We start from the raw sequence: 25,171 nt of genomic DNA on the forward strand, positions 1-25,171 counted from the left end.
GCAAAGCATGCACAATGGAAAATTTATTTTTTTAAATGTTACTTATTCACAGCAGGAAAGTTCAGGATTATCTCATCTCAGGGACAGGACTCATCTCAGGTTAATTTGCATATTTATCAAATCTGTTTTTTTACACAATAAAAGCACACAGAGCTATGGGGATTGGGGATTGGGTATTGCAGATGTGCTAGCGGCCATCTAGCAACGCATGTCCTTAGCTCTATATACAAAATCCCGGTGACAGGTTCCCTTTAAATCAGCATGGTCCAATAGGGCGAACTTAGCCTAAACGCAATTCTTCGAGAATTTAGAGCCAACGTAAAGCAGAAATATCATGTCATGAAAACGGCTATATTTATATAAGAAGATGAGTTTTTTTTATTATCCATCTGACATTTCTACTGGATGTTTCCTCCACATTTTATTGCAATTAAAAAATTACCTTTGTCTCTTGCCCTAAAACTTTTTGCTCTCCTAGCTGTACAACCTTTCTATAGTAAGCCGCAAGGGTGACCAGCCTCAAGGGGGCTCGTCCCCGTCGTGGCCTGCTATTGGCTGCTCCCCCTCATCAGCCCATGGGTTTACCGTCTAACCATATGCCTACACCAAGCAGCATGCTTGGCTGTTTTCATAAGTCCCACTGAACTAAAGTGGCAATATGCCCCCAATGTCCTAGATGGCAATACCCCTGGATCTGATAAAATACACCCTAAAATCTCCTAAGGAGCCCCATTACTATGTTATTTTGTTTATCAAATGTACCCATAAGTCTAATCACTTTTTTGGCATCTTCCTAATTCTTAGGGTGCAGCAGCTCACGTCTATTACCTTGTAGAGAATGCTGAAAAACTCTCTGCAAAATATCCTTTCCAGGAGAACCTCTGACGAATATCATTGGCCTGTGTCCTAAATGTGGTGGAACAGTTTCTTCTATTAATCTTCTAAAATATTGACCCTTTGGTACGCCTTTTCTAAGAATCAGTGGACGATAACTTTCCCATCACAAGTGACTATTTGTGGCATTTGATTTACGATATATTTCTGTTGATAAACTGCCACCTCTCTTGTGGATGAGAAATATCTAAAAAAGGGATGGTATGCTGATCAGCGTTACATGCGAATCTTATCTGATTTTAGTTGCGTAGTGTCACAATTCTCTGAAAGATGTATCTGAACCATGCCATAGTACCACCATACTGTCAATTTAGCGTCCCCAGAAAAGAATCCTGGGGGCCCACATCTCCTGCACATTCCGAAAAACAACAGGATCCTCAAAACCAGCCAAGGAAAACATTTGCATAGGATGGGGCACAGGGGATTCCCATCGCTGTGCCCCTGAGCTGGTGGTAGAATTGGGATTCAAAAGTGAAAAATTGCGTGTCAAAATGAACTCCAGGAGCTGTAAAATGAACCGCTGTGGGCCCGAAATCATGTGTCCCTGCCCCTGAGAAACGGGTCCCCAGTGATGATGTGGAATACTGCCGTATAATGCCTCCACATTAATAGATGCCTGCAGGATTTAGTCATTGACAGGATTATCGTCAGTCATGGTGACGAGATCTATGAGGGCAAGGTATGGACAGAATATCTAATATATAAAGCTGAGTATATGTGTGTGAGTATGTCCGCTAAAGAAATCCGCACCGTCGCATTTACAATCATGAAATTTGGCACACAGGCACATCAGGTGTCCGGGACGGTTTTAGACCGGGTCTCAGCTCTCTAGGATATACCATTCCTGAGATATTCCCAAAAAACGCATTAGCCAATAGAAGCCTGGTCACATGGCCATTATCAGCCAATAGAAGCTCGCAGGCCCTTAGTCTCCACATACACACAGTTTTACACCAAGTTTCCATAACAACCCAGCCATTTTTCTTCACTGCTGTAGGTCAGCTTTAAAGGGGCATGGCGCTGTGGATGACACTGTTAAGGGAATGGAGTGCTGTGAAGGGCATAGTTAAGGGGCAGGTAGGGTGGCCATTCAGGCCACTCTCAAAAGACGGACTTAAAAACACCGCCCCCAGGCCCTGCTAAGCCACGCCCCCTGAAGGTAAAAATCAACTTCTGTCAGCTACAGGGGTGGGAGGGAGGGTGACTTTCTCCCTGCAGCTCATGCTCAGACAGCACAGTGCTGCTGTCTGAGAGTGAGCTGTTCAAAAGGATATCTTGTGTCCGTCCAGGCCCTGCACTGGACGGAGGACAGGGAGTCTGGAAGCCGGACTGTCCGGCCTAAAACCGGACCTCTGGCCACCCTAGGGGCAGGCTGCTGTGGAGGTCAGTGTTAAGGGGCGGGATGCTGTAGAGGTCACTGTTAAGGGGGCAGAGTGTTGTGGAGGTCACATTTTAAGGGAATAGAGCTCTGTGGAGGTCACTGTTAAGGGGGCGGGTTATTGTGGAAATCACTGTTAAGGAGACTGTGTACTGTGGAGGTCACTAATAAAGGGGCGGCCGCTGTGGAGGTCACTGTTAAAGGGGTGGGATACTGTAGATGTCACTGTTATATTGGATACTGTCGATATCTTAACAACACACACAAACATTAAATAGATTAAATATACCCGTGCGAAGCCGGCGCCTTCAGCTAGTCTTGTCTATATAGTTACTACTATACCTAGTGTACCTGCATCTATCTCATATCTGTCTGTCTGTCTGTCTCTACCTTTCCATCATCCATCTCTTTTAATCTACATTTATTGATCAGCATCTATCTATATCGCCATCTACCTTCATCTCTATCCGTCCTTCCATCTTTTGAAGTCAGCACTTAATTCACTATTTACAACCAGAACCTGACCGCTTGTCCTGGTCAAGTGTTGGGTCATTATACAGAATTATTTTGGAGCATTTCTCTTTGAGAATCAGTAATGGTCAGGGTAGAAGAAAAAAAACTACTGATAAAAACTGTTAAACTCAGGAATGCCTTTCCGAAAAACTGCCAATAAAAACTCCCCTCATTACTGGTATGGGTGCTGTAAAGCATGTTCTATTTTTTGACGACCAGTATTCATGGTCCTTGAAAAAAAAAAAAAAAAACATGTGAATACACCCACAGACGTTAACTGCCATGTGAATAAGGCCTGAAAGGAGTATTCCGATCTTGGACATTGGGGGCATATCACTAGGATATGCCTTCAATGTCTGGCACTTTGCGGGCTCCATTCTAAGTATAGGTGCGAGTCGCGCCGATCAAAGGGCGGGCCTTGTGTGCACGGCCATCCTCCATTCATTTCTATGGGACTGCCGATGCACTTCCTATTCATTTCAATGGGACTTCTGAAAATAGCTGAGCGCACCACTCGCTTATTCTCAGCAGACCCATATAAATGAATGGAGGGCAGCAGTGCACACGAGGTTCACCCTCTAGCACTTTGCTGGCTCCGTTCTAAGTATAAATGCGGGTTCCAGCGGTGGGACCCGCACCTATCAGACAATGTCCAAGATGGCAATAACCCTTTAAAGCTAGGATATGCCACCAATGTCTGATAGATGAGGGTCCCACCTCTGGACCTCTCTCTAGAACTTCACAAAGTGGACGCCCTCCATTTATTTCTATGGGAGAGCCGAAAACAGCCAAGCTTTTTCTATCGGCCCTGTAGAAGAAAATGGAGTGGTGTTCCCACTTGCGAAGTGCGCTTACCACTCATTTTTACGGGAATTCCAAGTATAGCCGAGTGCGCTGCTAGGCCATTTTCAGCACTCCCACATAAAATCTATAGCTACGTGTGGGTCCAGCGGTGGGACACACACCTATCAAACATTAGTGGCATATCCTAGCAATATGCCACCAATGTGTGGCATGGGCAAACCCCTTTAAACCTGCAGAGCCTTCCATTGTGTTCATACACAGACTGTTCAATGATTGTTAATACTGTCCAGCATGGTAACGATGCAGAACCTCCGGTATTTCATAGACAACGTCTGAGGTCAATTGGTCACACGCTCACCTTTTTCTCAGGGTGGACTCGCACACTTTTACAACTCTGATGACCTCTTTAATAGTTCGTCGAAAGTCGTGCATTCTGGATGCGACCAGGAGAGCTGCGGAGAGGAGAAAGCCAAAGTCAGCAAAAACAGATGAAAAAACAAGACGAGGTGGTCTGCGTCGGGCACGGGAATGTCGCTACATCACCGGCAGGCACTCACAACAGCTGCTTGGTATTCTAGGCAGCAGGAAGCACATGCACTCGCCTCCACCCAGGTTTACAAACTCAGCTCTTAGTTGGTGAGCTTGGGAAATTGCTGTAAACCTCTCTCTTGCTCCAATGGAGTGAAGCTTACAGAGATGAAAAACGCTCATGAAATGCTGAGCGGTCTCTATCATTTTGGCGTCGCTGATACTGGGGCGATTGAAAGATAATATATAAGAAGTGGATCGTGAATACAGAGCAAAATTTTATTAAGCGAAGCAATGTAACGCTGACATTCAAAGACCCGCAAATCACGTAAACCATGAAGACCTACGTATACACCGGTAAATATAAAGCAGATTTATTCTTCAAGGTCAAAGAAAATGATGTCTCCCTCAAGTCACACGACAAGAGATCAATGTTCTTCATGGAGAAGAAAACCCAGGGCAAAGGAGTCTGCAAAACTGAAATGTGCCGCCCTCTGCATGCATCATAATGGTTCTGCATCACTGGTGGCCGTCCATGCCAGACTGATCTGAAGGTGGCCTTAAAGGACGACTCCGTGAAAAACTGCAGACACTGGGGTGGATTTACTAATCCTCTAAGTTGTCTAGACCTTCACCTAATGTATCACAGGTCTCAGGCTGGATAAGAAATCTGATGCAGGGACAGACACTTTGGTCAGACTGTACACCAATAATTGGTTGACTTAGTAAGCAACGGAATTTTGCGCCGCATTGTGATGCAATTTTGACACAAAACGTGGCATCTTAGGCCTCACTCCCTTTTCCCGCTGTGTCACACCCCTGGGCAAACTAGGCAAAGATTTATTCTAGACAAGCCAAAAAATGTGCAAACATTTGGCACAGATTCTGACTATGTCTAGGTGCACTCACACTAGTAAATGTGGGTCACAGTCCTCAATAACTAGTTAGGAAAATTTATTTTAAAAACTTCAAGAAATTCCTTTAAATACGATAAACACATTGGAATCCAATGTATTTGTCCAATGCATCTTGAATGGAAAATGAAGCAGCTTAAAATACCATTGTTTTGCGTCTACAGCTTCTGTGTAGACCTGTGTGTCTCCATGGTAACAGACTACAGACAAACCTTGTGTAGTCTGATTCTCCAGTCACACTGCCTTCCATCTGTCTCCTCCTTCTATCAAACATATATCTTGCAGCTTATCAAGAAGCAGGAGAGTTTAACCCTTTTAATGACTATGCTGTTGGGTCTTAAAGGGGCCAATTAGAAAGAATTACGCCAGATAATGTATTTCTTCTGTAACTTACATCTGCATGCCACCCAATATCTTACCCCTGCCGCGCTGCAGAAAGTCCTCGGGTCTCCATCTGCGGGCTGCAATATCATCAGTACTCATCCCCCGCTGTGTCTAGATGGATGAGTCACGTCACCGCTGTCTTTGCTGCCCCTGGATGGATCTTCTTCTGCGCTTGATTGCAACAGTTCATCTATTCATCAATGCATGTCCAAGAAGAGGATCCAGGGGCAGCACAGACAGCAGTGATGGGGTAAATCATATCACTGCTGCAATCTTAAACTCTATAGACACAGCAGTGGACAGGTGCTGATGTTTATGAAGCCCACAGATGGGGACCCGAGGACTTTCTACAGCACGGCAGGGGTAACATATTGTGCGACATACAAGAAACACATTACGATATATCTGGCATCATTCTTACAAACTGTCCATCTCTTTTAATGATGTACTAATGCTTTTGCTTCTCCACATTTCAGCAGCCATAATATCATTATTTTCGTTGACAAGTCAGTATGAGGGCATGGGAGAGGGTCTTTAGGCGCTGTTTGGGGGTACATGCTACATAGACCATCAAGTCCAACCTGTAATCCTGCTATATCGATCCAAGGAACAAATCCCTGGATCAATGTCCATCTCCAGATTTCTATACATTGTCAGAAGCCTCAATGTTAGTTTGAAATAAAAAGTCATCCAAGCCTTTATTTGAAGCCATCTACTGTTTTTGCTGTGACCAGCTCCTGCGGCTATTCCAGAGATTCACAGATCTTACTGTAAAGATTGCTTGTCGCTTCTTATGACTGAACTTTTATTTTTCACATGCGTAGAGAGTGGCCCCTTGTTTTTTTAAGGGGTTTAACACAAAATAGCTTCCCTTGATATTTTAGGTATGGTCTGTTGATATATTTGTACAGGTTAATCATAAGATCTTCCAGTCCCTTTATGAATTTTGTTGCTCTCCTCTCTACTTTTTCAAACTCCAGGGAATCCTTTTTATGGACAGGTGCCCAGAATTGAACCACGTATTCCAGTTGAGATTGCACCAATGCTTTGTATAGTGGCAATATTACATCCCTGTCCCGCGAGTCCATACTGCTTCTAATACAAGACAATATTCTGTTGGCCTTAGCGGCAGCTGACTGGCATTGCATGCTGTTATTTCGTCTATGATCTACTAATACACCCAGATCCTTCTCAACAAGTGGCTCTCCCAGTTTTACTCCCCCTAGGACATATGCTGCATGTAGATTATTAGCCCCCAAGTGCATAACTGTACATTTATCTATATAATTTATTTTTTAAACTCTTTTATTGACATATAAGAAAGAACATCAAAATCTTACAATCGTGTTGCATATCATAATACAAACAGGTATAACAGGTCCATTTCGTGTATGTATTTCAATCATCCACTGCATTGCTGTAAAAATCTTTTGTTAGAAGTTTGTACAGAACATTCCTGTGACTCCACTAAACCGACCGATCCGAGGATCCTTGGGCTGCCGACAGTGCCTGTCGCAGTCTCGAGGCCGAGTACAACGTGTGCGGAAAGCTGCACCATAGGCCCCAGACTTTCAAAATTTTTGAGGTTTAAACACCAACACTATATATGGTATAATTTGATTTATTTGTAATTTCCACATGGATAGGGTTGGTGTACTGGGGTCATACCATCTCAGGCAATACATTTACGTGCCATAAATAATGACTCTCTCAAAAATATTATCATGTAGTGATCCCAGTTATCTTTGTTTATAAGTCCCAGCAGGCAAATCTCAGAGGTGCAGTCTATCGGAACCGGAAACAAATTGGAGAGAAAAACAGTGACCTCCCTCCAGAATGTAGCTATTGGGCTGCAACTCCATATCATGTGCCAGAAGTCTGCTTCTAGTTCTCCACATCGCGGGCATGCAGTCGATGATGCTCGGCCCATTCTGTAGAGCCTAGTTTCCGTTAAAGGGCTTCTGTCAGCCCCCCCCCCCCCCCCAATTGTGCAATTTTCATTAGCCGACATTAGCGATTTGCTAATGTCAGCTGAGTGCAATCATACATGTCCTACCTTTGTCTGTTCCTTATTTCTTATAAAAATCATACTTTTATCACATGCAAATTTCTTCACTACTAGCAAGTTGGGAGTGTACTTGCTGGAAGCCGCCGCATCTGCCGCTTCTAGACACGCCCCATCTCCTCTTGATAGACAGGGCCAGCGAGCGCTCCCCTCCTTCCGCTGGCCCAGTCTGCTGCTGAATTCCCACGCCGGCGCAGTAACGTTCCTCGATTGGCGCAGGCGTACTGAGTGAAGGACGCACGCTTCCCAGCTCCTTCCTCAGTGCGCCTGTGCCGATTACGTCACACTACAGCCGGAAAAGAAGACTGCCGATTATCGCTGATGCCGGCAGTCTTCTCTACCGGGTGTAGTGTGACGTAATCTGCGCAGGCGCACTGAGGAAGGAGCTGGCAAGTGCGCGTCCTTCACTCAGCACGCCTGCGCCGATCGAGGAACGTTACAGCGCAGGAATTCAGTAGGCAGGGGCAACGGGAGGAGGAGAGCGCTCGCTGGCCCTGTCTATCAAGAGGAGATGGGGCGTGTGTAGAAGCGGCAAATGGGGCGGCTACCAGCAAGTACACACCCAACTTGCTGGTAGTGAAGAAATTTGCATATGATAAAAGTATGATTTTTACAAGATATAAGCCACAGACAAAAAGGTAGGACATGTATGATTGCACTCAGCTGACATTAGCAAATAGCTAATGTCGGCTAATGAAAATTGCACAATTGGGGGGGGGGGGGGGGGTGACAGAAGCCCTTTAAATACACTGAACAAAAATATAAACGCAACACTTTCGGTTTTGCTCCTATTTTGCATGAGCTGAACTCAAAGATCTGAAACATTTTCTACATACACAAAAGACTCATTACTCTCAAATATTGTTCACAAATCTGTCTGAATCTGTGTTAGTGCGCACTTCTCCTTTTCCCGAGATAATCAATCCCACCTCACAGGTGTGGCATATCAAGGTGCTGATTAGACATGAATATTACACAGGTGTGCCTTAGACTGCGCACAATAAAAGGACACTCTGAAATGTGCAAAAGCACAATGCCACAGATGTCACAACATTTGAGGGAGCGTGCAATTGGCATGCTGACTGCAGGAATGTCTACCAGAGCTGTTGCCCGTGGAATGAATGTTCATTTCTCTACCATAAGCCGTCTCCAAAGGCGTTTCAGAGAATTTGACAGTACATCCAACTGGCCTCACAACCGCAGACCACGTGTAACCACACCAGCCTAGGACCTCCACATCCAGCATGTTCACCTCCATAATCGTCTGAGACCAGCCACCCAGACAGCTGCAGCAACAATCGGTTTGCATAACCAAAGAATTTCTGCACAAACTGTCAAACCGTCGCAGGGAAGCTTATCTGCATGCTTGTCGTCCTCATCGGGGTCTGGACCTGACTGCAGTTAGTTGTCGTAACCGACTTGAGTGGCAGAGGCGTTCTGTTCAAGGATGAGTCCCGGTTTTCACTGTTCAGGGCAGATGGCAGACAGAGTGTGTAGCGTCGTGTGGGTGAGTGGTTTGAGGACGTCAACGTTGTGGATCGAGTGGCCCATGGTGGCGGTGGGGTTATGGTATGGGCAGGCGTATGTTATAGACAACGAACACAGGTGCATTTTGTTGATGGCATTTTGAATGCACAGAGATACAGTGACGAGATCCTGAGGCCCACTGTTGTGCCATTTATCCACGACCATCACCTCATGTTGCAGAATGATAATGCACAGCCCCATATTGCAAGGATCTGTACACAATTCCTGGAAGCTGGAAACATCCCAGTTCTTGCATGGCCAGCATACTCACCGGACATGTCACCCATTGAGCATGTTTGGGATGCTCTGGATCGGTGTATACAAGAGCGTATTCCATTTCCTGCCAATATTCTGCAAATTCATTGGTGGCCAGTGCGGCCCCCCCCCCCCAGCATTAAATTCATTGGTGGCCAGTGCGAGCCCCCCTCCCTCCCCATTATTAAATTAATTGGTGGCCAGTGCGTGCGGCCTCCCCTCTCCGCCCCCCCCTAATTAAAATCTCCCCCCCCCCCCCCAAATCATTGGTGGCAGCGGAGAGTTCCGATCGGAGTCCCAGTTTAATCGCTGGGGCTCCGATCGGTTACCATGGCAACCAGGACGCTACTGCAGTCCTGGCTGCCATGGTTACTTAGCAATTTTAGAAGCATTATACTTACCTGCGCTGTCTGTGGCCGGCCGGGCGCTCCTCCTACTGGTAAGTGAAAGGTCTGTGCGGCGCATTGCTTATAGCACAGACCTTTCACTTACCAGTAGGAGGAGCGCCCGGCCGACCACAGACAGCGCAGGTAAGTATACTGCAGTAGCGTCTTGGCTGCCATGGGAACCGATCGGAGCCCCAGCGATTAAACTGGGACTCCGATCGGAACTCTCCGCTGCGGGGGTGATTTTAATTAGGGGGGGGGGGGGGAAGGCCACAAATGAATTTAATACTGGGGGGGGGGGGGGGTCCGCACTAGCCACCAATGAATTTAATACTGGGGAGGGAGGGGGGTCTGCCCCCTGCTGCCTGGCAGCACCTAATCTCTTACAGGGGGCTATGATACGCACAATTAACCCCTCAGGTGCGGCACCTGAAGGGTTAATTGTGCGGATCACAGCCCCCTGTAAGAGATCAGGTGCTGCCAGGCAGCAGCGGGCCGTTATGTCCACAGTTCTTAGTATATTCTAACTTGAAACGTCCCCATCACCATGGGAACGCCTCTGTGTTAGACTATACTGTCGGATCCGAGTTTTCACGATGTGAAAACTCAGATCTAAAAAAGCTGTTTATGCAGACGGATCCGTTCTGAATGGATGCAAGCGTTTGCATTATAGGTGCGGATCCGTCTGTGCAGATACCAGACGGATCCGCACCGTACGCAAGTGTGAAAGTAGCCTAAGACGTGTGGCCAAAATTCTTGTCAATATTTTCTAGTCTACATTTAGTAGTGCTATGGGTCTGTATGAGCCACAGTCTAAGGGATCCTTATCAGGTTTGAGTAACAATATAATGGTGGCTTCCATAAAAGTTTTGGAGAATTGGAGGGTGGATAATAATTGAGGAGCTAGACCCTCCATATATTTAGCATAAACTTATTCGGGGAGCCCGTCTGGGCCGGGAGATTTCCCAATATTAAGATCTGATATTGCTTGTGTAATTTCTTCTAAGGGTACTTTCACATTTGCGGCAGGATGGATCCAACAGGCAGTTCACCATGTCGGATCCGTCCTTCCGCTATTTCGCCATGCCGCCGCTCCGTACCCATTGACTATAATGGGGGCGGAGCTCCGGCGCAGCACGGCAGTGCGCGGCGAAAGGCCGAGATTCTATCTCCGCTTCAGTTGCTGTTATGCTAGATCTGTATAGATCTTGGTAGAAGTGTGTAAAGGTGTGGAGAATCGCCTCTTGCGTGTTGTGCAGTTGTCCTGCGGGGTCTCTAACTGCTAAAGTCGTTGAGAAGGGCGAGTTATGACAGACTAATTGAGCCAGTAGTTTAGCTGATTGTTTTCCCAGTTTGAATGCTGTCTGTTTCATGAAAAATAATTTCCCATCAGCCTTGTCCTTAAAGAGGACCTTTCACCATAATAAAACCTCTAAACTAACTATACAAATGCGTAGAGCGGCGCCCAGTTTAGAGGTTTTATTATGGTGAAAGGTCCTCTTTAAGTGTCGCTAAATATAGTCTTCCCGCTTGGAGCCCCGGGTTTCTGTTAGTGTCTGTCGGGTGATTAATATATTGCTGTTCCGGTGTAGTACATCGGGATTCCAGCTCCACCTCTGAACGTTTGGTCAGTGCTAGGTTAGGTTCGTTCGCGTGTATTTCAAGAAATTCTCGTAGTAAGGGATTCCATCTGCTGATCCCAAGAGGTTCAGCCAGAATGGATGTACAGTCGTGGCCAAAAGTTTTGAGAATTACATAAATATTGGAAATTGGAAAAGTTGCTGCTTAAGTTTTTATAATAGCAATTTGCATATACTCCAGAATGTTATGAAGAGTGATCAGATGAATTGCATATAGTCCCTCTTTGCCATGAAAATTAACTTAATCCCAAAAAAAACCTTTCCACTGCATTTCATTGCTGTCATTAAAGGACCTGCTGAGATCATTTCAGTAATCGTCTGGTAACTCAGGTGAGAATGTTGATGAGCACAAGGCTGGAGATCATTATGTCAGGCTGATTGGGTTAAAATGGCAGACTTGACATGTTAAAAGGAGGGTGATGCTTGAAATCATTGTTCTTCCATTGTTAACCATGGTGACCTGCAAAGAAACGCGTGCAGCCATCATTGCGTTGCATAAAAATGGCTTCACAGGCAAGGATATTGTGGCTACTAAGATTGCACCTCAATCAACAATTTATAGGATCATCAAGAACTTCAAGGAAAGAGGTTCAATTCTTGTTAAGAAGGCTTCAGGCCGTCCAAGAAAGTCCAGCAAGCGCCAGGATCGTCTCCTAAAGAGGATTCAGCTGCGGGATCGGAGTGCCACCAGTGCAGAGCTTGCTCAGGAATGGCAGCAGGCAGGTGTGAGCACATCTGCACGCACAGTGAGGCGAAGACTTTTGGAAGATGGCCTGGTGTCAAGAAGGGCAGCAAAGAAGCCACTTCTGTCCAACAAAAACATCAGGGACAGATTGATCTTCTGCAGAAAGTATGGTGAATTGACTGCTGAGGACTGGGGCAAAGTAATATTCTCCGATGAAGCCTCTTTCCGATTGTTTGGGGCATCTGGAAAAGGGCTTGTCTGGAGAAGAAAAGGTGAGCGCTACCATCAGTCCTGTGTCATGCCAACAGTAAAGCATCCCGAGACCATTCATGTGTGGGGTTGCTTCTCATCCAAGGGAGTGGGCTCACTCACAATTTTGCCCAAAAACACAGCCATGAATAAAGAATGGCACCAAAACACCCTCCAACAGCAACTTCTTCCAACAATCCAACAACAGTTTGGTGAAGAACAATGCATTTTCCAGCACGATGGAGCACCGTGCCATAAGGCAAAAGTGATAACTAAGTGGCTCGGGGACCAAAACATTGACATTTTGGGTCCATGGCCTGGAAACTCCCCAGATCTTAATCCCATTGAGAACTTGTGGTCAATCCTCAAGAGGCGGGTGGAATTGGCCCAGAAGTTGATTGAGAGCATGCCCAGTCGAATTGCAGAGGTCCTGAAAAAGAAGGGCCAACACTGCAAATACTGACTCTTTGCATAAATGTCATGTAATTGTCGATAAAAGCCTTTGAAACGTATGAAGTGCGTGTAATTATATTTCACTACATCACAGAAACAACTGAAACAAAGATCTAAAAGCCGTTTAGCAGCAAACTTTGTGAAAACTAATATTTGTGTCATTCTCAAAACTTTTGGCCACGACTGTATATTCATCCTGTACATTATTGAATGTGTGCGCCGCATCAGTGTGCCCAGTAGCGGTGAGTGGTTCGATATTCCCCTGGGTAGGTATGTTATCGCACGTAGATTTAACATCACTAACTCGTTACCCAACATATAGTCTATTCGGGTTAAGGAGTTATGTCCGCCACTGTGGCAGGAGTATACCTTGTCTGTGGGGTATTTAGCTCTCCAGGAGCTCCAACCATCTAAATTCAATCAGAAACCTTTTAGGTCGTGAGAGAGTCGCTGTGTTTATTGGGTCCACATTTCCCAGAAAGCGGTAGAGAGGGGTCTAACGTCATGTTTAAATCTCCCATGCAGATAACTCTAGCTTGTGGATAAGTGGCTGCGAATGTAGCAGCCAAGTGTAGAACCTGCATAGAGCCTGGGGATGGGTTATAGATCTCTATTAATGTATATTGTACATTGTCAATTAGCGAATGGACAAAGACATATCTGCCTTCTGAAACAATGACCAAGTCTTTTACCTCCCAGCGCAATTGATTGTGTACTAACAGGGATACTCCTCGTGAAGAAGAGGTGTGATATGAGTGCGCGGCCCATTGAACCCAAGGTTTCTTTAATGCAGGAGAGGTGTTAGTGATAAGATGCGATTCTTGAAGACAAAAGATCTGTGGATTAGAGTGTCTGATAAAAGCAAGCACCATAGATCTCTTTTGTGGTGTTCCCAAACCCCTAATATTCCATGATGGTATTTTTAGCTCAGCCATGGACTCAGAGGCAGGTATACGTGATCACAAGAGAAGGCAAATGCAGTGGATGAATTAGCACGTAACATTGCTACATGAGTAACTTAAGTAACGAATAGAACATAATTATTGTAAAACCTGAAAAACTAGAATTGTGAACAATCTGTGTTCCCCAACGTTATGTTGTCTGAGTGTTAGATCTGTAATAATTTCTTATTTCAGACTGTAGGCCAGTAAATCCGGGATGCCCCCGCCTATGATGCCAGTTGGCAGAGGCATGCGGGCTGCGGCCACAGAACTAATGTGTCCATTTTACTTAGGTGCATGTATATAACAAGGTCCTATATCATTAGCAAGGATAAGGAAAATTATAATGAAAGAATTTCGGAGAAACAACAATTAGCATATATCTCAATGAAAGCAAACCAGTCCGCTGATGCTGTCAGGTGACCAGAAGCCTCAGCGTCTCGGGGATCTTCACCGCAGGGCCAGCCATTCGGAGACTTCTGCAGGGGAAGTAAAGAAGACCGCTCTGTTGCCGTCCACCACTCTGAGTTTGGCAGGATAGCCCATACAGGATGTTAGCTTCTCTCAGGCGTCTCTTGACATTCATGAAGGTGGCACATTGTTTCTGTAGTTCCCTATAAAAATCTGGGAAGATGGGAACTCTGGCATGGTCATATTTAATTTCCTGTCGCCTTCTACAGTCCCTGACAAAAGTCTTGTCGCTTCTCTATTTTGTAGAAACTCCTGCTATTAACCTGACTTTTAATTAATCAATTGGTGTTAGAAATAGCTCATATGAAAAGCTAAAGCCCTCCCAAATGATGTTTAATGCACTGAAATAAATTAGTTTCACTGAAAAAAGATTTATAATTTAATCAAGACATAAATGTCAAATTTGGGCAAGACAAAAGTTTTGTCGCCTATACAGAAATTGAACAACTTTACTGCAAATCCAAAAATATGTCAGAAAATTAAGTAGTGGTGCTGTGAGATCCAAATTTAATATCTTGTATGACTTTCATGAGCTTGAAGGACAGCATCCATGCGGTTTGGCAAGGATTCAAACAATTTATTGATGAAGTCATCAGGAATTGCAAAGAAAACTTGCATGCATCCCAGAGTTAATCAATATTCTTTGATTTCGTCTTCCATGCTTCCTCTTTCATCCTACACCACATATGTTCAATGATGTTCATGTCTGGTGACTGGGCTGGCCTATCCTGGAGCATCTTGATCTTCTTCGCCTTAAGGAACTTTGATGTGGAAATGGAAGTATGCGATGGAGCACCATCCTGCTGCAGAATTTGGCCTTTTTTATGGTTGGGAATATAAGAGGTAGCTAAGATTTCTTGGTATTTTAGACTATTGATGTTGCCTTCCACCCTGCAGATCCCTCGCACACCCCCATACTGGATGTAACCCCAGACCATGATTTTGCCTCCACCAAACTTCACTGTTCTCTGGGTAAATCTCGGCTCCATGCGGGTTCCAGTAGGTCTCATGAAATATTTGCGGCAACTGTGGTGTAATTCAACAGAAGATTCATCTGAAAAATCCACCTTCTGACACTTTTCCAGCGTCCATCCTTTTAGCAGGCTGTGGCCCTTGGCAAATGCCACACGGTTTTTCAATTGTCTTTTATTTAGTGCTGGCTTATGGGCACTGATTCGACCATGGAGGCCATTTCGAGACAGAATCAGACAAACTGTTCTCGTTGACACAGGGACTTCCGGTGACCAGGTCTCGTGGAGCTCTGCTGCAGTGGAAAATGGTCTGGCTTTGGATTTTCGAGCCAACAAACGGTCCTCTCGAGCAGTTGTATTGCGGGGTCGGTCTGACCTGGCCTTGTCCAAAACGTCTCTAGTCTCTTCAAATCTTTTTTTTATCCTCTGAACTTGATGCTGAGACACATTGAAGGTGTCTGCCACATCAGCAGTGGATCTGGTCTTCAGCCTCTTGATAATCAATGTCTCCGGGTGAATCTTAGGCATGTTTGCAGAGGTCTAGTTGCAGTTGATGTTAAGGTCTAGTGTACTGGGGTTCTTTTTATACACAACTGAGACCTAATTGATCCATTATTAGTCACAGGTGAAGCTCATATGACAAGGCGACAACACTTATGTTTTGCCAAAAATTGACTCAATGGGCTTTACCAAGCTGTGAATATTAGAATACTTTTTGTCAGTTTCGTTTTGCACTGAAACATTATTACAAAAGCTGTTGGGATTAAAATGACCCATTTCTTGTAACAAAATCTTGATTAGAAATATATTTTAGCGGCACTTCAGGTCAATTTGTACACAAGCGACAAGACTTTTGTCAGGGACTGTAGCTAGAGCTAATATCCTGTCCCTGTCTTTGCAATTGAGGAACCTTGCAAGCATGGGGCGGGGTGGCGCCCCTGGTGGAGGTTTTTCTGGTACTCTGTGGGCCCGTTCTACCGCATAGGCTGAGAAGAAGTTTGCATCTGGAAAAAAGATCCTTCATCCAATTTTCTATAAACTCATCCGGCGCCCGGCCTTCAGCTCTTTCAGGTAATCAGATTATTCTAATGTTAGTTCTACGGAGCCTATTTTCTAGGTCGTCTGCTTTCTGCTTCCATTGCTTCACTTTGGTATTAAGATCAGAGATGGCTCTTGGAACAGTAGCGGTGGAATTCTCTATACAAGATATACGTTCTTCAGTGTGTGGTCCCGTTCTCGCAGGTTATGCAGGTCTTGGCGCTGTAGTCCCAGATCCATCTTGACTTCGTCCAGTATTCCTGTGAGGGAAGTCTAGCTTTCAAGACCTGAGTGGTTACTTGTTTAAGAGTAGGTTCTTCCTGATCTTCCTTCTGGGAAGTTACTTGGGTTGGTATTTCGGATGCTGTACTTGCTCTAGTGTGCATATTCCGTTGGGGTAATGGCGACCGCACCCCATCTTCTGGTTGTCTGGCAAATTTGCACAATTTTTCTGTGGCGCTCAGTTTTTTTGTGGCCCCATTGTTATATCAAAATAGTAGACAGTTCTGTGAAAATCGGAGCAGAATTCAGGGCTCAAAATGGTGTAGCATACTGTATATATACAGTGATATTGGTAGCACTCTCAAGACTTAGATTTTTGAGAGATGCCTGGCACCTTTGTATGCATAACAGTGGTTCGATTGTAAAATCAGGCATTTTGATCCTGCTTTCTTGGGCTGTTTATACAAGAGGCTGTATCTGGGCTGCTGAGTGATTGGGGATATTGCTGCATATGCTGCTGCAGGAGTCTGGTTCCCTCTAGGCTTCTGCCCCCTTCCCCAGCGCTGCGGAGGTATCTGCAAGATGGCTGACTGGCGGGAAACTTTAGCTGGTAATGTCTGCGGCTGAATCCCCTTCCCTCCACCTCAGGTATAGCGCCCATGGTCTCCCACTCTCGTCTCTTTATCTGGGATCTGGGCTTCAGAGCATGCTGCAGGTCCTCTGCTTGAACCCACACGTGGCACCCTCTCTCCAGTTCCCGGAGCGGCTTTCAGCGCGGCTCCCTGCGTGCCTCCTCTGCACACTCCGCTCGGTCCATTCGTATGGCGCTGGTCGCTGTATGTTGCAGGGCTAAGTCAGGGTGTCTGTCCGGCTCAAATGGTCACGGATCTGCCAGAATTTGTCCAGGTCTGTGGTCACAGCCGCGGAGCTCCTCTCACTTGCGTCCGGCCATGCCCCCCCACATTTATCTATATCGAACCTCATTTGCCAAGTGGAGGCCCGAACAGTAAGTTTGTCCAAGTCAGCTTGTAACTTATTAACATCTTCCATAGACTGGACTGTACTACAAAGGTTGGTGTCATCTGCAAAAATAGAAACAGCACTACTACATCCTCTATGTCATTAATGAATACGTTAAATAATAGCGGACCCAGCACAGAACCTTGGGGCACACCACTTATAAGCGGGGACCATTCAGAGTAGGAATCATTGACCACAACTCTCTGGACACGATCATAAGGCCAATTTTCAATCCAATTACAAATTATATTTTCTAAACCAATAGACCTCAATTTACCCATTAGACGTCCGTGTGGGACAGTATCAAAAGCTTTTGCAAAGTCAAAAAACACAAGATCCACAGCCTTCCCTCTGTCCAGGCTTCTACTCCCCTCGGTTAGTCTGAGAGCTTCTGTTCTTAGTAAAACCATGTTGTCTATCGCTTATTTTATTATTTACAGTTACATAATTCTGTATGTAGTCCCGTAGAAGGCCCTTAAACATTTTTACCACTATGGATGTTAAGCTTACTGGTCTATAATTTCCTGGTGAAGACCTAGCACCCTTTTTGAAAATGGGCACCACATTCACCTTGTGCCAGTCCCTTGATACAATGCCTGTCATTAAAGAATAAATATTATGAACAGAGGCAAAGCAATAACTAAACTGAGCTCCCCTAGACCTCTAGGGTGTAAGCCATCTGGACCTGGGGCCTTGTTCACTTTTATATATTTTTTTAGCATATTAAGGACCATATCTACAGTCGACCAGTTAAGTATGTTATTTGAGGTATTTACAGCAATGGCACCACCCTCATGAGATGCCCTCTCTTCTTTTGTATATACAGAGCTAAAAAACCCATCTAGGAGCTCTACCTTCTCTTGATCCCCAGTGACCAACACCCCGTTACCATCATTTATGTATTTGAAGAATGTTTTGGGGTTGTTCTTACTTTCTTTGGCCACCTGTATTTCATTGTGTATTTTCGCAGATTTTATTACCCACTTACATCATTTATTTAGTTCTTTATACTTTTTAAAGGTTACAGCTGACCCCTCCGATTTGTATTTCTTAAATGCCCTCTTTTTGTCATTTATTGCTCTTTTTACACTATTTGTAAGCCATGTAGGGGTTTAATTTTATTCGCTTGTACTGGTTACCTCTAGGAATGTATTTAACAATATACTTACCCAAAGTAGATTTAAAGCACTCCCATTCAGCATTAGTGTCATTATGTGACAATAGTTGCTCCCAGTCTATGTCCTGATGTGCAGCGCTCAACCCTGGGAAAATCGCCTTTTTGCCCTACCGACCCGAGTTTGTTTTTTACAGTTTAGCTGGAATATAATTATATTGTGGTCACTGTTACCAAGGTTTTCATGGACAGTGACATTTCTCACAAGCTCGGCATTGTTAGAAATTACTAGATCCAGAAGAGCATCGCCTAAATGTAAAATATAAAAGAAAGCCATTTTATCTTTATTTTCTTTGCCTATTCGGAATTGTTCAGGTGTCACACTAAATAAACAGCGCCAAAGTTTGTCACCTTTCACTTCTGCGATCTGCAAGATATGGGGAAAGATCGGTTATGTCCTATCTTCTGTGGAACGGAGGCACAGATCGAAGAAACGCTTCCATGGGCTTTCTGTTCCCTGCTTTGGCACCGCAAAAGATAGGTGATGTCCTACCTTTTGCCGTATTTTACGCATCGCGGACCCATTCAAGTCAATGTGTCCGCAGTGCAATACAGGATTCACATAGCCAGTTCCCATGCATTGTGGTGCGCTATTTGCAGTCCGCAGCACGGCCATGGAGCTCTTATGGTCGTGTAAATGCGCTGTTACCATCATTTATGCCAGAAGGGGACGTAAATTTTAGTTGAAAGCTACCCTAGCTCACAGCTGGCGTAGATTTGCATTTTTGGAACACGGACAGCCTAGAAATGCACCAAATTTGTTAAAGAGGCCTGTGCTTATTTATACATTTGTCGCATTCTGCACCAATAGACTTTATAGTAAGACTGGGGTTTGTAATGTCTGCCCCAATGTGCCCTAATATCAGGACTCATGCATATGAGCGATTTTAAACTCGCCAGTTCAGTTTTAGTTTAGTTTTTTCTGCAAATCTAGGCTCGTGTCTTTTTTCTACGCAGATGTCGTCAGTTTTCATGCAACACAAGGTCCAGATTCTGAATCACCACGGATAACTGCATGGGGGTTTTACAGTAACCCAATTAGGGGAGTCTTCCGTATCAATCAAAGCGTTAAACCGCTGGGATAGGAAATTCCTCTGATTCCGGTGTCAGAGTAAAAGGCCAAATACCGGCTCCAATGCGGCATGAGACCCCCGAGCAGGACCCAGAAAAACACAGCATTGTAGAATAAGGCCCATTAACAACCACCGGAAATGGAGCATTAGTGTCATCAACAGGTTAAAAGGGTTGTCCCCCAAACCAGCACCTGGATCTAAATACTTTATTAGTAAAATAATTTAGCATAGCCACTGAGTTATTCAATAAAAAAGTATCTGTATAGCGCCACCTGCTGTTTGTTCTTTTCCTCATTTCTTTGACCTGCTCACAGAGATGGCCGCACATGCTCAGTTTCACCCTTCAACTGCCTCCTGAGCTGTGATAGGGAGACAGCTGCAGCAGAAAGGACACGCCCCCTGAGCTGCAACAGCAAGGACTTTCCCCTTGAGCTGTCAGCTTGATATAAATCTAGCAGAGAAATAAATGTGGAGATCTCTGGATCCATGCGAGGTACAGGGCTGGTTAGAAAGGGATTGTCATGCATTTTCATTTTTACATCAGTCATGGGTAACCCATTTAGATTTACCACCCCATGGACAAGAGATGCACTGGTTTGTTTGTTTTTTCGGGGGGGTTTTTTGGGGGGGGGGGGAGGAGGGGGAGCCAAATGACACAGGTAGACCTGTGTTACAATAATGTAGAGCCTGGGTTTATATGAACATTGTCCGAGTAGCGGCACATCTTAGGGACTAAAAGCGCGTTCACACTGTGGCCTGGTATACATTGCATTTTGAGGATTGACCCATTAGGATACTTTAAAGTGCACACAGTAAGAAAAAAAAAAGGCCTCCGCAGAATAAACATGCAATAGTCGGTAGCGAGGGGAGCATTACAATGTCATCACAGTTTACAATGAGAGCAGATGGAGCCCACACATCATAAATAATGTGCAATCCGTAATCATCACAGCTCCTAATGTTTTTGGTATTTGCGATTAGACGACGGAGGGAAAACACATTTACAGAAAACACATAGCGCCCAATGATGCATTTCATATTCGCGCGGCAATTAAAGTGTTGGAGGGGAAAGAAAAAAAAGCCCAATCATTTGGAAGCACCGTTTATGAGAACGATATTTCCTAGTGAAATGTTCCTGTCGGATGGCCTCTGCACAGCTATAATCTGCGCGGAATAGGTCAGAATGGAAAGGTCATTCTCCCCCCCCCCTGTAAGATTAAAACTTTAATAGGCTTTCCCTAGAAGAAAACGCTATAATGTGAAGGTAAAATGATGTGTGTAATGGTGTGGACAGGAATGCACGCTGCTGCCCAGTCCCACCGAATTTCACAGGCTACCTATGACTGCGAGTAGTCCAGCCGGGGACGGCAGATAAATGCTCATGATTTATGCAGCACACAAAAACTGTACTTAAAGGGAACCCGTCACACAGAGCATGGTGTCTGAGCTGCGGGCGGCATGTTATTTGGGGCTCATGCACACAAAGTATTTTCTATCCGCTTCCATTCCATTTTTATTTTTTTGCGGACTGTATGCGGAACCATTCACTTCAATGGGCCCGCAAAAACAACGGATGGTGGTACTCAGTGTGCATTCCGTTTCTGTATTTCCGTTCCGCAAAAAAGTAGTGCATGTCCTATTATTGTCCGCAATTCACAGTCCGATGCCCCACTCAAGTCAATGGGTCCGCAAATAAATACGGAATGCACAAGGAACACATCCGTATGTCATCAGTATTTTGCGGATCCATACTGTAGAAATGCTATGCCCAGCCCATATTGCTCATGTGTTTGGTAAATAATAAGTTACTGTTTCCGTTTTGCAGAAAACGGATCACATACTGAAACCATACCGGATATGTTTTGTGGAATAACGGAACGGAAGAGGACTTAAATCAGAGGGGAAAAAAACTCTGATACGGAACGACGGATCCGTGAAAAACGGACCACAAAACAACAACGGTCGTGTGCATGAACCATTAGCAGGAGATGCAGAGCAGATATATAGTTTTGTGGGAAATGATTCGGTATAACATGTAATTTATTCATTACATTTCTGCTCATTCGGGTCTTTTAAGTCCAGGAGGCGGTCCTATCAGTGATCAGCAGCCTTCCCTCTATGCCTGTGTATACAGAGAGAGCTGCAGTCCTATCAGTGATCGGCAGTCTTCCCTCTATGCCTGTGTATACAGAGAGAGCTGCAGTCCTATCAGTGATCGGCAGCCTTCCCTCTATGACTGTGTATACAGAGAGAGCTGCAGTCCTATCAGTGATCAGCAGCCTTCCCTCTATGCCTGTGTATACAGAGAGAGATGCAGTCCTATCAGTGATCGGCAGTCTTCCCTCTATGCCTGTGTATACAGAGAGAGCTGCAGTCCTATCAGTGATCGGCAGCCTTCCCTCTATGACTGTGTATACAGAGATAGCTGCAGTCCTATCAGTGATCAGCAGCCTTCCCTCTATGCCTGTGTATACAGAGAGAGATGCAGTCCTATCAGTGATCGGCAGTCTTCCCTCTATGACTGTGTATACAGAGAGAGCTGCAGTCCTATCAGTGATCGGCAGCCTTCCCTCTATGACTGTGTATACAGAGAGAGCTGCAGTCCTATCAGTGATCGGCAGCCTTCCCTCTATGCCTGTGTATACAGAGAGAGCTGCAGTCCTATCAGTGATCGGCAGTCTTCCCTCTATGCCTGTGTATACAGAGAGAGCTGCAGTCCTATCAGTGATCGGCAGCCTTCCCTCTATGACTGTGTATACAGAGAGAGCTGCAGTCCTATCAGTGATCAGCAGTCTTCCCTCTATGCCTGTGTATACAGAGATAGCTGCAGTCCTATCAGTGATCGACAGCCTTCCCTCTATGCCTGTGTATACAGAGAGAGCTGCAGTCCTATCAGTGATCGGCAGCCTTCCCTCTATGCCTGTGTATACAGAGATAGCTGCAGTCCTATCAGTGATCGGCAGCCTTCCCTCTATGCCTGTGTATACAGAGAGAGATGCAGTCCTATCAGTGATCGGCAGTCTTCCCTCTATGCCTGTGTATACAGAGAGAGCTGCAGTCCTATCAGTGATCGGCAGCCTTCCCTCTATGACTGTGTATACAGAGATAGCTGCAGTCCTATCAGTGATCAGCAGCCTTCCCTCTATGCCTGTGTATACAGAGAGAGATGCAGTCCTATCAGTGATCGGCAGTCTTCCCTCTATGACTGTGTATACAGAGAGAGCTGCAGTCCTATCAGTGATCGGCAGCCTTCCCTCTATGACTGTGTATACAGAGAGAGCTGCAGTCCTATCAGTGATCGGCAGCCTTCCCTCTATGCCTGTGTATACAGAGAGAGCTGCAGTCCTATCAGTGATCGGCAGTCTTCCCTCTATGCCTGTGTATACAGAGATAGCTGCAGTCCTATCAGTGATCGGCAGTCTTCCCTCTATGCCTGTGTATACAGAGAGAGCTGCAGTCCTATCAGTGATCGGCAGCCTTCCCTCTATGACTGTGTATACAGAGAGAGCTGCAGTCCTATCAGTGATCGGCAGCCTTCCCTCTATGCCTGTGTATACAGAGAGAGCTGCAGTCCTATCAGTGATCGGCAGTCTTCCCTCTATGCCTGTGTATACAGAGAGAGCTGCAGTCCTATCAGTGATCGGCAGCCTTCCCTCTATGACTGTGTATACAGAGAGAGCTGCAGTCCTATCAGTGATCGGCAGTCTTCCCTCTATGCCTGTGTATACAGAGAGAGCTGCAGTCCTATCAGTGATCAGCAGCCTTCCCTCTATGCCTGTGTATACAGAGAGAGCTGTCAATCACTGATAGGACCGCCTCCTGGACTTAAGCCCAGAATGAGCAGGAATTTATATGTATCAAATACAAGTTTTACTGAATCTTTTTCCATAAAACTATAAATCAATCAGCTCAGTTCCTCCTGCTCTATAACATGCTGCCTGCAGCTCAGACACCAAGTTCTGTCTGACAGGTTCCCTTTAAACGGGTTGTCTCAGCTGCCGATGCTCGCTAGCCCTGAACTTTTTGTTTTGTAAGGGGACAGTGATTATGTATGATTGATGGCACCCCCTAGCTTGCCTGTGCACACTCGAGGCTTCGCTGGAATGGAGCGGCCTTAGCTGTGTAGAACCGCTCCAACACTGCGCATGCCCTGGAGCAGTTTTACACAAATTAGGGTCCATTCACACGTCCGTAAGTGTTTTGCGGATCCACAGATCCACAAAACACGGACACCGGCAATGTGCGTTCCACATTTTGCGGACAGCACATCGCCGGCACTTAATAGAAAATGCCTATTCTTGTCCGCAATTTTTTTCGGGAACGGAATTGCGGACCCGGAAGTACAGGTCTGCTATTCCGGATCCGGGCAGCACATCGTGCCGCTCCATAGAAATGAATGGGTCCGCAAAATGTGGAACAGAATTGCGGACGTGTGAATGGAGCCTTAGAAGCAACAATTTGAGGTGGCCGGGGAGGGAGCTGCTGCGCGTGCATGCCCATGGATAATCCCAGCCACCAGAGGCCAACACTTTTTCCTATAGTGTGCAAGCATGTCCACTGCTGCTGGATTGCAGAGTGGCCATAACCAGGAGATGCCAGAATGGACTGGGGAAAGGAAAAGAGGATAATTTGGACAAATAGAATAAGTATACTTTCACACTTGCGGCAGGACGGATCCGACAGGCTGTTCACCCTGTCGGATCCGTCCTTACGCTATTTCTCCGTGCCGCCGCTCCGTCCCAATTGACTATAATGGGGACGGGGCAGAGCTCCGGCGCAGTACGGCAGTTCGCGGTGAGAGGCCGGACTAAAAAGTCGGACATGCAGGACTTTTAGTCCGGCGGCCTTTCGCCGTGCACTGCCGTGCTGCGCCCCCGTCCCCATTATAGTCAATGGGGACGGAGCGGCGGTCCGGCAGCACGGCGAAATAGCGGAAGGACGGATCCGACAAGGAGAACAGCCTGTCGGATCCGTCCTGCCGCAAGTGTGAAAGTAGCCTTAATCGGTAAGTGTTATAATATTGTTTTGGTTAGGATAAATGCCAGCTGATGAGGTGAGACAGCCGTTTAAAAAATAAAATAAAAACATGCTAACCTGATCATTCCCTTAAGAATAAGGCCCCTTAATCACCACTGTAAAAAGGCGCATTGACCATCATTAAGGCGGATCTATCACCTTAATCTGTAAACACAAGGACAAGTGCAGCAGCCTAGGCCAGCATATACACTATTGCTTGTTATAGTGCATTTAGATGCTGCGAGGAGCAGCCGATTTTCTGGAAAGGAGCGTTCTATCCCGACAGTTGGCTGCTCGTTAAGTGGAGGTGAAGCTCTGCATTTACATGCAGCAATCGCCTCCACAGTACGACGACGAGCAATGGCTGCTGCGATAGCTTGTCACCATACAAAATCATTGTTCCTGGGCTGAACGGGAACGATGATTGAGGTGTCCGCACCTCCGATCATTTGACCTGACGAAGAGCGTAGGAAGATTCATTCCTGACAATCTGGATGTAAATCCAGCTTTAGAATAACAAGTACAGAAAATGCCACAGCTCCTATATGATGCATAAGAGATGTAAAACAT

At 45.6% G+C, this 25,171-nt stretch overlaps 1 protein-coding gene across 1 annotated transcript in view; it reads right to left on the reverse strand.

Moving 5' to 3' along the window:
* Positions 1-25,171, reverse strand: part of BRF1 (BRF1 RNA polymerase III transcription initiation factor subunit) — a 261,025-nt gene that overhangs the window by 109,562 nt on the left and 126,292 nt on the right. The window contains exon 7 of the mRNA XM_040412738.1: positions 3,948-4,041. Coding sequence (XP_040268672.1) covers positions 3,948-4,041 — 94 coding nt within the window. The remainder of the gene's footprint in view (positions 1-3,947; positions 4,042-25,171) is intronic.

Source organism: Bufo bufo, chromosome 11, assembly GCF_905171765.1.
Source record: "Bufo bufo chromosome 11, aBufBuf1.1, whole genome shotgun sequence".
Taxonomy (NCBI): Eukaryota; Metazoa; Chordata; class Amphibia; order Anura; family Bufonidae; genus Bufo; species Bufo bufo.